The sequence below is a fragment of the Stigmatopora nigra genome, chromosome 12, assembly GCF_051989575.1.
Source record: "Stigmatopora nigra isolate UIUO_SnigA chromosome 12, RoL_Snig_1.1, whole genome shotgun sequence".
Lineage (NCBI taxonomy): Eukaryota > Metazoa > Chordata > Actinopteri > Syngnathiformes > Syngnathidae > Stigmatopora > Stigmatopora nigra.
Window position 1 is genome coordinate 8,169,913 of NC_135519.1, and position 13,423 is coordinate 8,183,335.

Here is a 13,423-nt window from a genome sequence, read left to right on the forward strand (position 1 = left end):
GCATTTTGAGCAGCGAAAGAACCATTGAAAGGAAGTTTGGGAATAGAATTCTCCATAATAACAAGGTTTTACTCATTGATCACTATGTATAAAAATGCTACTGGTTTATTTGTATAAAGTAGGTATTGTGTATGGAGAAAAATAGGATCCTAATGTGAAGCAATGTATTCAAGCAATGCTTTTCATCGTAGTTGAGCTTGTAATTACTGACACAGTAGTTGTTCACTGGCTTTAATTTCTAAATCACTTTCTTTCAAGACTCAACTATAGGTGGGTTTTGAATTCTCTAATCAGTGAAATGAAAAAGCAGAAAAAAATGAGATGTTGACATACCACTTTTCTGCATCCGATTGAGCTCAATGCTGGGCTCTGACAGAATCTCACTAAATGAGCGCAGCCCCCTGCGGTACCATTTCTCTGCTGTCTTCAGTCCAACCCCAAATACACTTGTGAACAGCTGTCAGGAAATGAGGAAAGGCCTTTATTAAGATGTTAAGACATGAGTTCTTTTGAGAAGGGGCTAGCTAGTGCAGATTTGAAATGTTGTATGGATGGGTGGCCTTTAAAAAGACCAACAAAAAAAATGCAAATCATTTCTAAAAGAGATTGAAAGCACTTTAAGAAAGCAATGGCAGGCTGTTGTTAGAGTAGAGATTGACTTGTTTTTCATTCACTGACCTTTAAGGTTTGATACCGCTCACTTGAGAGTATTTTTTCAACTTCAAATGAACGGTCACATTGCAGGATTTCCTGAAAAACAAGTTTGACATGTTTTATTTAACTCTTTTACCGCCATTGACCGTGATATACATTCATTCATTCATTGTTCTGCTGTGATTTTTAAATGTATTTATCACTAGTAGACACCCAAACCTTTTTAATTTTTGTATTTGATATAGGACAAATCACCATCACCTCTTGTTGATATTAAAACCTGAAATTCTAACTTTCATATTTCTGTTAAACATAATATTAATTTAGTGTTGTGAAGTAAGTAATGGCCTGACAAAGCGATTTGTAAGTAAACCTGAAATCTACAATGAGACTACAGTAGAAGAGCACCCACATATGCACACACACATACACAAACTCTGCCTTATTGCTGCCAGACCTTCAAATCAGTAGGTTTTTATCTTCAGTCAGTACTGTCCGAGCGTCATGTTCAAAATGTTCAAAAACCTTTCAAGCTGTTTTGTTTTTACTCTGCCTGGTTTCGCTTTATTTCATCTGTCATGTCATTTTCTTGTTTTGATCTATGATCCATATTCTAAGAGAGAAAAGAAAATGGTGGCAGTGGATGAGCATCTGAATGCCACAGAGACAATACTAACATGAGGTCATTCGTTGCCAGTCTAATTTGTTTTTTTCTGCGACATTCATGTTATTTTCTTTAGTGATCTCGCTTGCAAGCTGACAGATGCGACAGATTTTGAAACCTATATCAAGAGAAGCACTGTATGCGACATTGATGGGTCCAATAACATCGCATTCTCCGACAAGGCCTCTAATGCAGATCATAGTCAAAATAGTTTGCCTGTCAACTTCAGAGTTTCTAGTCAAGCAAAAGAAGCAAGAGATTTTCTTTTTTTCAACCCCAAAATTGTCAAATCTTGACATTTACTTGTAGCACAAACACCAAAACGTACAAAAGCCCGCCATCTCTACAAGGTATGTTCATGTTTGGAGTTTTGTCTTTTAAAAACAAGGTGTATTTAGTTTTAAAGACATGTAGTAAATGTAATGGAAAAAACATTGCAAGTGAACGGGCTGACCAGACTGTACTATTCCTCTGACCACAACTTTAAACAGATCCTAAAGAAAATTAAATGTGGTCTCTGTCCTCGAATTAAATCAGAAGATTTAAAAAGATAACACCTCTATAACTGCCTTGGTGTGCTCCCTGAGGCAGGGCAAGCCCTGAGTGGCCCCTATACACTGCACAGTCCACGGTAGACTTTTCAAGACAGACGCAGCTCTCCTAAAGGCAAGGCATGAACTCTGCAGCTCATTGAATTCGTAGTTCTCTGCCAGTATTTCAAAAGCATCCTGCAGGCAGAGGGGATCAGGGCAGGGGAAGGAATGGAAAAGGGAGGTAAATTCAGGACACAAGAAATGAACAATACATAATGGTAATCGGTGCATTATCAACAGCTTTTCAAATATCCAGTACAAAACTGGTGAATTGTTGGTAAGAGAACATGACGCTTCTTTTTGGTAATTATACTTTAAATGACTACATCATTTGAAGGCATTTAAAAATGTAAGAACGCACTACATCCCGTCAGGGGAAGTTGTTGCCCCCTAAAATGCCACATTTAATATTCTTAAAGAAGAGTATGCCATGCTCTTCACAAGCAGCACTGTGAGCAATACTTGACGTTTTTAATGATTTATTACATTGGAGGCTAATGAAAATTAAATTGTTCATAACTGTTTTATGAAAACTGGCAAGTGTGCTCTTAAGGAGACATTTACAATTGACATTTTTTAATGTTTGTTTTAGTATTTCATATTTGTCTTACATAGTGCTATCTACTTGTAACAGATATCACCTCAAGTATGTCTGATAAACCACTTAACCATTTCCAATTTTCAAATAAGGCTTGGATTGAATGCTCTGGGATTTGACTAGACCAAGACAAGACTAAATAAGAGTCCTTATTTGTGTTTTAACCCAAGCGCTCATTTTAGGACTCTGCACCACTTGCTATCTCGTGCAGACATAGAGCCTCGGGTCAGTAAACAGGACACTATTTCACCTGGGGATGCACTGACCCGCTTAGTGCATTGCATGGAGATGGAGCAACTCATCCACTTGTAAACACACCCTCAAAGCTGTCTCTCTAAAGCAGGCTGAGCTGATAGGGAAGAAGGCGAGAGCATGTCCTGGATATGTTACCACTAGTTTGTTTGGATGAGTCGGTGCTGCGTTACAGCTTTGATAGGTTGTGATACCTTCATTTCAGGTTTTTATTAATGAGAAACCATAACTATCCTCTCCCTGAGGTTACAAACCAGAGAATGAGCCCACATCTGGCTGTTACGCAGTGTTTTTACTTAGAAATGTGATGACTAAATTCATCACCAGAGAGACTAAGGATATGCTATGGTGACATTGTGTCTTTCACATGTGCTGTCAAAAGGTCCTAGGAAACTACTCTGATTTGCATTTCAGTTTGACAGGCTATTTCAATGCGAATTCACCTGAGTATGTAACATTTCCCATGAGAAGTTGCATTGGTTGTACATGAGGTTAATGATTTCATTATGGATTTGATTACAGAGTTAATGAAGAGGGGGGAAAAGGAGAAGCCTAAACAGAAGTCCACCTCAATTTGAGATGTGAGTAGGAACTTGGCATTGTTGGCATTACATGTGTGTGAGTGTGAATGTCATTGTCATAAGGTTCCGGTTCCTACTGAGGACGGTCGTTGACTATTGTAGATTCTGATGGCAGTGGTCACAAAGTATCTAGGTGGGATTTACTTGTCAACTCCTCCAATCAAGTGTTAGAAAAAATATGCAGTTTTTGAGGGGCAAAATACTGGAGGGAAGTGACGAGAGGGTTTCTTACTGTAAAAATCTTGTTTTTGTTATCTGTACTTGTCCGTCTCTGGCAGGCATACTGGGAAATCACAGACACAGGGACAGATGCTGACTCTTCTTGCAATGTAGGTGATGTGTCCTTGGTACAAGAATATAAAGGAAGTCAAAATGTAATACATATGCATGGTATTAGTTGCATTGTGCTCCGTATGTTTTTATGTCAATCACTTGACTCCTTGCTACTGTGTGTTTGAATGTTTAGACGTCAGAGGATATGTACCTCCGAAAAGCAAAGCCAAGCACCGAGCTGAACAACATGGAAATGTAACTGTTTGCCTTAGATAAGTTATTTTATCACTGTCTGTCTCTGGAGCAACAAGCTAATGTCATTCATCTCACAGACTGGTGACATCCAAATCCATTACAGCGCTGAACCCTTGTCATTACAATATGCTTGCAGTCATCTAATTCGCTTCCTCTAAATTGCCCTTTTCATACTGAAAAGCAATGGTTCAACATTTGTGAATATATATGTAAAGGTCATGATAAAAAAATACAGGTAATCAGACATAAAAATATATATATGTATATGTTGTTTACGTCCAATCTATTGTTGTTTTATGAGATAGTGAGGCATTGGAAAAAATACCATGTGCTGCAAAAGCAAAAGAATTAAGAAAAAAGAACTACACTATGTTGACTAAATAAAACGCTGTGGTTTGTTTTATTTTCTAAGTCTGTTTGATTTCTGAGCAAACCTGAATAAGATGACGGGTCTCAATAGTAGCAGGCTTTCCCTCTCTCATGCTGTCAGTAAACCAGCTGATGTGCAGCACTTGAATCTTGGAAAGATTCTCCAAGCCACAACCTTTGAGCCACGCCCAAAGAGATGATGACCCACTGTCTTCAGAGACCACATGAGTGATATCATCACTGTAAATGAAGAAGAAGTAATTGAGCACTTTATTAAAAGTTTCCACTAAGCTAGGCTCTCGAAGACCGGACTTTGCTACCCTATGCTCACATTTTGTTTTGACAATATTGACTTGCTAGTAAATATTGGTAGCCAATGCCAGACCAAATTATAATTGCCAAAATGTGTCATGAAGAAGACAGCAAGCCCAATGTTTGGTTGTATTTGTCAGAATCATAGTGAATGTGAACCTGAAAACAAGGACGCATAAAAGTCACATAGCTTTAATATTGAAAAGTCTCCCAGGTAAATTCCCTTCTGCTCCATTCTTTGAGCTGACTCTGGCCTTTACTCTGTGTTTGTGTGTGTGTGTGTCTGTGGGTGGGGTCTAAAACTTAAAGGTTTGTGCAGTTGGCATCAAACTGCAGTTGTTATGAGTTTTGTCAGCTTATGGAATTAACGTCCGTTTGATGCAGGCTCACTCTATTTCCTGCCGTTGCTTTCAAACCATTGTATCAAGCAGAGTGTAACCGAAGTAGCGCTCAAGCTGTGTTTCTGGGAATGCTGCCATGGCCAAGCTGTCTTGCGGCTTGCAGGCACACACATTCAAAAACACACACATTTACGGTTATACAACACTCATGAGGACAATTCATTAACAGTGGGCACTATTTGCAGTTGAAACCAATATAACAATAATTTTGTGGTTGAAGTAGACATAAAACTAAGATGAGATATCGAGGGTAACAGGCACCAGTGCAAAGTCACTACGGGAATAAAATATATTAATTTTCATTTGCTTCTAAACTGAGTCAATTCCTATGAACGTCCTACATGAATAACTTCAGCTATTTGGCAATTTACCAAGTAGCTTTGTTTCCATCATACATATACATTTCTGGCCAGTTTCGAGTTCTAAAAAAAAAAAAAAAAAAAAGAGCGCTCAACTCGTACAATCATTCCTTTCACATTCATAGGCAGTCCAGAGGTTACATTTACAATTGCCTGAAACCGAAACCACAGAAAAATTCCCCTTTCAACTTGACAGTGACGTTTGTGAATTGAAAGAATCTCTCCGTGTTGTGTTAGGATGTATTTTACCAACATATCTTTGTCCTCAAGCTTATGTGGGTTTTCTCCGGGTACTCCATATCCTCCCACATTCCAAAAACATGCACGGTAGACTGTTTGAACCCTCTGAATTGCCCCAAGGTCTGGTTGTGAGCGTGAATGGTTGTCCATTGCAGTGTGCCCTGCAAATTGGCTGCCAAATGTCAGCTGGGATAGGTTCCAGCAACCCCTGCGACCATTGTCTGGATAAGCGGTTCAGGAAATGAATGAATGGATAACAACATATCAAAAACCAAACAGATTAACAAACAAAAAGCATGTTTTCTTTCCCAACCTGAGGATGTCATCCACAATAAAGCCTTTTGTCCTGGCCAGTTGAGTCAGAAAGCTTCTCCTGCTGGAGCCCATTTTCCTCTCTACTAAGTACAGTCTCACCTCCTTAAATTTCACCACATGAGCGGGTACACTGGCGCACGTTGGTTTTGACCGCTTCTTAACCCAAGGCACAATGGCAGAATTGAACATCTTTTCTGGAATGAGAAAAATGTTTCTTCTGCTTTTGTTCTACTACACATTCCTCTTATGTGGCTGTTTTTGTCAGTTACTGATAGACTAGAAAACTTCTGGCAACAGGTGTGGAAGTTGTAGTTTTGGTCTTTACCATAGAAACACCTGCATATTTGGGTGGGGTGTTTTATTCCCTATAGAATTAGGCATAGTCTTGTTTGCCAAAAACAGTGCACCATAAATGCGGTTTTAAAGGACACTGTTGACTGAGTTATACCCAATAATAAAACTTAAAAGTTTCGTTGAAAACAATTCTCTTAGAATGAGTGTGAAGCTCCTGCCCTGAGAGTTGCTTGTATACTGGTCACCTCACACAGCTGTTCTGCCATGTCCAGTTCATTTTTGCCACTTGCTCACACATTATGTCCAAACCAAGTCTGTGCCATCTGCTCCACCACTTTAATTAGTTTACTATCTAAAAAAAGAGAGTCTCTCTGGAGATTCATCAACAACTTTTGCACACACAGGTGCAAAGTAGACCACGTGGTGGCTGAGCGAAAAGTGTTCAGTAGCAGTGTTTTACAATTGGTGCATGACAAAATATTTGAAGAGGAAAGTGATCATTTTACACCAAATGAGACAATAAAAATGGGTATACATAAGAGTGCTGGCCTGTCAGTCTCAGGGCATATAGAGTTTAGACAGACAATTATTCAGACATAATAGCAATTTTGAGGAAAAAAAGGAGTCTCCAGGAGAAAAAAAAAGCAATTAAACAAGAACACTCTTCACTGACCTTAAAGTCATGCTTTCTTAAAGAATGAAAATAAATGTTGAATCTAGTCACTAGAACTAGGTGGTGCATTTACTTAAATAAATAGAATCTTGCTTCCAACTTTAGACAACTCAGTGGAATGCCCTTTTCTGAGGGGGAATATAAAGGAAAAACAAACCGTTCAAAAAAGCCATAAATTGCTGCATTAGTTGAGGATGTGGGAGACTAATAATGAAATATGGCCTCCTACTGTGCACTCCTCTATGCTTTATCTGAACCTTGGAGCTGCAAGATGTGACAGGTCAGTCTATTACTGCACTTCTACAGGCACACTCACTTCAACCCAGGTATCCCTGCTGTGACTGAAATGAACTTGCCATCCAGAGAGCAGTGTGGGGGGTGGGACCAGAGCCAAGTGGCCTTATTTATGAGCAAGGTGAGTGATAAGTATGCCGAGAGTGCTGGCAACTTGACCCATTTCCACTGAAAATCAGCCTTTTTATTATCGCTTCACAGCATATTTATTGCTCATAATACAGTAGGGAATACAATTTTGGCCTATCACCATGCACGTCACCCAACATGCCCTCTAGGAAAGAGCAGTATGTGAAGGTTTTGCTGAAACTCTTTTATTCACCGTCAAATCATTGGATTTTGTTCCATTCATACACTCCTGTCATATAAAGCGAGAAGTCATGCACTTAGAAGAACTTCACAAATGAAATTCAATGCTATTATAATAGCTAGTGAGTTATTAAGATTTAAAAGTCACTTTACACAAGGATTGCACTTGGTGATACAAAGGAAAGATAGAAGCTTGCAGAGAAGTTGTGTCTCATTTGAACAAGCACAGACACTCCTATAAATAATTCATCATCGGGACGGTGTATAAGTATCCGCTGGGGTGAATTATTTGATATTTTAGTCGTGTCAGAAGGCTAAGTCTGATTTATACAGACACCATTTTCCCCACTGTAGAGGCACAAGGAATATGTGTGGGGTCAATGTTCATTTCCTTTAAACTAGGGAAAGTCTCTCATATGACAAAATTGCTCTGATTTACTCTTGATAAACCACAAGAATTTGTTTTAAAGTGTTTACTTTGTGTTTATTTTGGATGCTGTCTTTTATCTCTAGGCCATGTTGGTGCTTTGAAAATCTTCATTAGGCATACTAGATAAATGTAAATAGATGTTCTATAAGGAATACCACTGTTTTTTCATGAAATAGCTCTCCATTAAATTAGTACCTGTAGTCCATAAAATTAAAATAGTTGTTATTCTTTGTTGTTCATACTGAATTTTACAGTCAAAGAGAAAGTGTTGGAGCAAAGAATGACCTGGAACAATAAATTATGAAGAATAGAATACATAATTTAGTTAGAATTGCTGCATATTTTATGGTAATTATTTTTTTCTTTAGATTGCCTGGCTACCCAACTGTAATAAAGTTCAACCCAAAATTATGCCTCAGGACAGGTTAATAATAACATAGTTTAATAATCCTGTGGCTCGATGGTTAGTGTGAATGCCTGTACTAGACTTGTTTAGTCTTGGTTTGCCCTCACCCAAAGTTATCTGATTTCGCCATATACATCTGTAACGCTGACAGTGATTAACATTAATAGATGAATGGAGCGATGCAACATTAAAGTGATCGGAATGAAGAGCTGTGTGTTTTATCACCATGTGACAAAGTCATATTTTTTCTCCTTATGATTTGCTTATTTTTCTAAACTTGATCATAAATCATTTGTCAATTTAAACAAGCCCCACACTTAACAAAGATCTCAGTGCATCTCATTTACAGAACAGCTTTATCCTCACTAGGGTTGCGGGGGGTTCTGGAGCTCATCCCAGTTGACTTCGAGAGTGAGGCGGAGGACACCCTGAATTGGTGGCTAGCCAATTGCAGGGCACAAGGAGACAAACAACCACTAACCCTCTGGGCTGCCCCTTAACAAAAATGTCCTGCCTATACAGTGTCAATGGGCATCCTCCCTTGGAATGCAGCTCTCATCCCCTTGTGGTTATCACACAGAAGAGCCACTTAGTCAAAGCAAATGTGTGCCCAAGAGATGCCTTAAAGTGGAGCCCAGTATCACCTCCAAATGTTAGATTAGGGACAAATAATAGAGGCAGATGGCAATCACAAAATCGTGTGGTGAAATACTGCCATCCACAGTATATAAATAGGCTCACATACCAAATCATCTTACCAGATCATTGGGCATCTTATGTTGTTTGAACTGAGGAGTTGTTAGATGGCGTTATGAACCGTTCAGGCTAGCAGCTGTGAGTACCATTGGCCATTGTTTTATCAGTTGTCACTTTTTTCCACCACCTTAAAATTGAAACAAATAAAAAAAGTTTCAATGTTTATCATACCAAGCCATTGAAAATAATTTGTCAAATTGCAATGGTAGTTTCTCTGTAGTGTTTGCAAATCATTACATATTATTCACCCTGACGGATTCTTCAATAAACAAAAAGCAAAAAAGTAACATTTAAGTTTATTGCTTTTGTCAATTGTATGACATTGCGAGTGGTTGATCATTTCAAAATACTTTCAAAATTATTGTATTGTATTTATTGGGCTGCAATGTGAATTCCAAACATAATTTTTATAGACACATCATAAGACAATATAACCAACGCACCTGTTGAGGAAAGAGGTTATTTGTAAATTGTGGTTGTGCTTGTGCATCTGTTTTAGAGTGGAAAAGAGAAGTGATTCTTTATTTCTTTTTTTTTTTTTGTTTGAGCCAGCCAAAATAAAATCCAACCCGTAGTGTGACTTACACATACCTACTGCACAGAAGAGATAAAGCCTTTGCTGAGGTATGGAAATTATCAGTAAAATCACCGCTTCTGCCACAGCCAAGATTCGGTGAGTTCTATGATTTTTGTGGTTGTTGTCACTATATGAATGAAGACATAACTTCTGTTTTGAAATTATTGGAATGTGTTATAGCTATTATCTCAAACTTATTGCCAAATATGTTCATATTGCCATTCCAAAAAAGGGTAAAAAATAGAACTCCTAATGTTGACCTTGTTCTCATTTGCACTGATCAAGAGAGTTTCTTTTTTTTTCCAGACAGCTACAAAAGATCACTCAGGACATACAGAAAAATGACAACAGCTTCCTAATTAAACTAAAAAGGTATGATAACCATTTGTATACTTTTGCTGCTTTCAGTGTTATTTAAATGAATGATAATGAAGCTAAAATTATTAATTGATCCAATTCTTATATTGTCTATCTTTGTTAGACTGAAAACCAAACCAGTTCCTGAAGTACCTGTTAGGGACTACAAAGGTAAAAACTGTAAAAACTTCATGAGTGGATATTTCTCTCCTCAAAATATAATATTTGTCTGGTGATTTCAGAGCAAGTTTGGAGTGCAGAACCAGAATATGTAAATTAAACTTTTTTTTCTCAATACAGTAAAAGTACTGCCATCACTCCACAATTGTCTCTAAAATAGCAATTAATTTAATGCCCGCTGTTCCCAGGATAATGATATATACGACAATCCACTGCAAGGGCACGATATAAACTATGAGCCACCTCCCAGCCACAGTGTCATTGCCAGAACATCTTCTTCATCCTTCCCTATAGAGGCCTATGTTGGTCAGTGTTGTCATGTTCACTCATGTGAATTTTGCTTGTCAAATTTCACTTGTATTAAAAAAGGTCGCCCAATCATTTATGTTGAAACAAGTTGTACAAACAAGTTTGTAAATTAGAAACATTGTCAAACAAGCACCTGAGTTAGTGGGTCAGAAGAGGGCATTTTGCAAATGCTAAAATCTGGCTTCTTTGCAGACAGTTGCAGTAACTGGCCAAACAAGGGATACAGAAAGGCTGTCAAACGATGCAAAGAACCACAGCGATTCCCCCCACAGCCCAGTCATATGGACAATAGTGATGTAAGATGAAGACTCCAACATAGAGATATTTTTTTAAATTTCCAGCTATCCATCAAGTGTGTGCACAGCCATTTATGTTCAAGTTTTCTCTTGCTAATGTTCTACAGGAAGACTACATCAATCCAGATGATAGTAATGAGGATAACAACTATGTTGAACCTGCTGGGAATCCCCCTTCGGGTAAGATGTACTTCAAATTAACAAGAAAAAGGGAGATATGAAAAATGTAGACATAAAAAAAACTCAAGAATGCCAAGAATGTTTGGCCTAATCAAATATTGGTCCAAACTGCACAATTGGGTTAAACAACAAAGTTGTTAAATTATTTATGTTTCCATCTTTACAATCAAACTGAATCACAAATGTGCTTTTTTTCAGTGTTTTATGATGTGCTGGGCAAAGAGGTGGGTGTTTACTTTTAAGTCTGAGTGACAATACTAATTTTGTAATGTCATGGATAAGTACTGCCATTTGTCCATCTAGGACCACCAGGATGAAAGTGACTCAAGATGTACTGTGTTGGATCCTGACAAAGGTGAATACTAAAGAGAGAAAATGCTTCTTACAGCATCTATAATTACAGCGTTGTGGGCCCCACATGAAGTACAGTAGAGTAATTTAGCATGTAGTGCCACCTAGTTGATGCCAAGTGTAACAGCAGAAGTACACTGACATTAAACTAGAAGACTTGTCATTGAAAGATCATATGAATTTATTTTTGTAGTATTGTCTCATGGCACTGAAGCACCAGAAGCATCTCTATTTTACCCACCCAAACCTATTCACAGAAGGTAAGTCACTGAAATACTACCTATATTGTGTTTTTCACATTTCATGATAATTTTGGATGACTTGATTTGTTTTTTTGTTTTTTTCAGTTTGCCCAAACCTCCTTGGAGTCAGGTAGGTCAGAGGTTTGTTACACAACATTTTTGTGTCCCTTTCCAAAATCATACAGTGATTCTTATTACAGGTACAATTTGCCAAGCAGAGAGATTTTCAGTGTAAATATTTTCTATTTTATCTGACTAGTTTTGACTCAATAAAGAAGAGATTTTACAGGGCATAAGCAGGCCCATTGTGTAATTTCATAATTATTTTTACAGGCTGGACACTCCCAATAAATTCCAAAGATTGCAGACCACATTCTCCAAAGTTCCCTACTCTGGACATGCAGCACCCAATGTAAGGCAAATGTAGAGACCAGGGAAAAATATTCAAAATATGATTTACTATTTGTCTGGACACTTCTGCAGGATACCACCTCCAAGTGTTTCTTCCCTCAGTAAGTAACATTTTGTCAACATACAAGAAAACAACCACATCAGAAACATTACATTTACCGGTACTTTGTAAATTGTCTATGTGTACCAGAACAAACTGAAAGTCAGTCTGGTGAAAATGGGACTATCAACAAAATCAAGGTTTTCCTCGCAAAGACCAAAATGAATAGCAATTTAAAGCAATCCATGCCATTCACTGCTTAATTACCCCTATACTTTAGGATGCAGACATCTATGGAGAGTCATGGTTTGCTGGGGAATGTGACCGCAATACTGCTTACCAGCTGTTGTTTCATGCAAAAGAAGTATGTCTGTGTCAACTTCCACAAAGTAGTCATTGACATTACACTGACCTTCTGTTGGTTTTGACTTCAGGATGGGGCCTTCATTGTGAGGAAGAGTTCTGGACAAAACACAAATCAGCCATACACGTTGGTGGTGTACTGTAAGGGCAAGGTGTACAACATCCCAATCCGGTTTATACACACAAGACAGCAGTTTGCCCTGGGGAGTGAGAAGAAAACAGAAGTGGTATACTTGCTTTTTTTTTGTCATTCATTTGAAAAGCACTGGCAAATATGGTAGAGCAGATAGTGAAATTTGATTAAGATTATTTCTTCCAATAAATATTTTCAGGTCCAATTGGTTTCATAAAAATCTTTTAGCTTTTAAAACACAACTTAAAACTAAAACTTCTTGAAGTGTAGCTAAGATAAGTCGCAGGCACTTTTACCGAAGCAAGACAAATATACTTGAGATTTATGAGCCCTGTAATTGGTTGGCAATCACTTAAGGATGTAACACACTTGTCACCCTAAATTGAGGAAGCTTCAGTTAAATTGCATATCTATTGAGGAAAAAGTGTATGTGAAGTTGAGGTAGTTTTTCCTATTTTTAGACAACAGTTAAAAAAAAAATGTAATGCATGTGCTCAACTTACATTTGGAAAATGGAAACAATTTATACAAGTAAACCTAAAACACCAAGTAATACTTAAAAATATGTTCTAATACTGGATGCCTGGGTCTCCCTCCCCTTCCTTATTTATGTTGTTAGTATTTCCACAGTATCTCTCACATCATCGAAAAACATCAGAAGAAACCACTAGTACTGATAGACAGCAAAAGTAACAGCAAGGATGCTGTCATGCTGCGCCCTCTGAAAGAAACAACCACAGCTGGACATCACCAGAGCCCTGATGCATTCTTACCTATTTTATAATACACAAGGGGTCTGCAGCTCAGATGGTTACAAAGTGGCAGATTCGGAAGATTTGAGCGTGATTTATTCGGATGCTTTGAAATGTATTGAAATTTGCGATAACCCTGAGACTGTAACTCTATCGGAAGCAGAATTGTTTTTCCCCTTACGAATTGTAATTTTCATTAAATAT

At 37.9% G+C, this 13,423-nt stretch overlaps 2 protein-coding genes and 1 long non-coding RNA gene across 3 annotated transcripts in view; 2 read left to right on the forward strand and 1 right to left on the reverse strand.

Annotated features, from left to right (window-relative positions):
* The window catches only part of dntt (deoxynucleotidyltransferase, terminal), a 31,454-nt gene extending 18,902 nt beyond the window's left edge, over positions 1 to 12,552 (reverse strand). Inside the window, exons 1-7 of the mRNA XM_077729708.1 lie at positions 12,384 to 12,552; positions 9,031 to 9,155; positions 4,305 to 4,479; positions 3,575 to 3,685; positions 1,876 to 2,046; positions 679 to 750; positions 334 to 457 (exon numbers count right to left, since the gene is read on the reverse strand). Coding sequence (XP_077585834.1) covers positions 334 to 457; positions 679 to 750; positions 1,876 to 2,046; positions 3,575 to 3,685; positions 4,305 to 4,479; positions 9,031 to 9,038 — 661 coding nt within the window. The 5' untranslated portion in view covers positions 9,039 to 9,155; positions 12,384 to 12,552. The remainder of the gene's footprint in view (positions 1 to 333; positions 458 to 678; positions 751 to 1,875; positions 2,047 to 3,574; positions 3,686 to 4,304; positions 4,480 to 9,030; positions 9,156 to 12,383) is intronic.
* Positions 9,622 to 13,380, forward strand: blnk (B cell linker). The gene is made up of 11 exons (XM_077730100.1): positions 9,622 to 9,701; positions 9,912 to 9,977; positions 10,087 to 10,133; positions 10,205 to 10,233; positions 10,331 to 10,448; positions 10,644 to 10,747; positions 10,855 to 10,927; positions 12,122 to 12,171; positions 12,252 to 12,335; positions 12,406 to 12,561; positions 13,087 to 13,380. Exons 1-11 carry the CDS (start codon positions 9,655 to 9,657, stop codon positions 13,249 to 13,251), a joined length of 939 nt encoding a protein of 312 aa, XP_077586226.1. The 5' UTR covers positions 9,622 to 9,654; the 3' UTR covers positions 13,252 to 13,380.
* LOC144205371 (uncharacterized) lies at positions 11,249 to 11,651 on the forward strand. The gene is made up of 3 exons (XR_013328065.1): positions 11,249 to 11,282; positions 11,472 to 11,538; positions 11,626 to 11,651. It is a non-coding gene; the product is annotated as an uncharacterized LOC144205371 (long non-coding RNA).
* Positions 13,381 to 13,423: the final 43 nt, after the last annotated feature.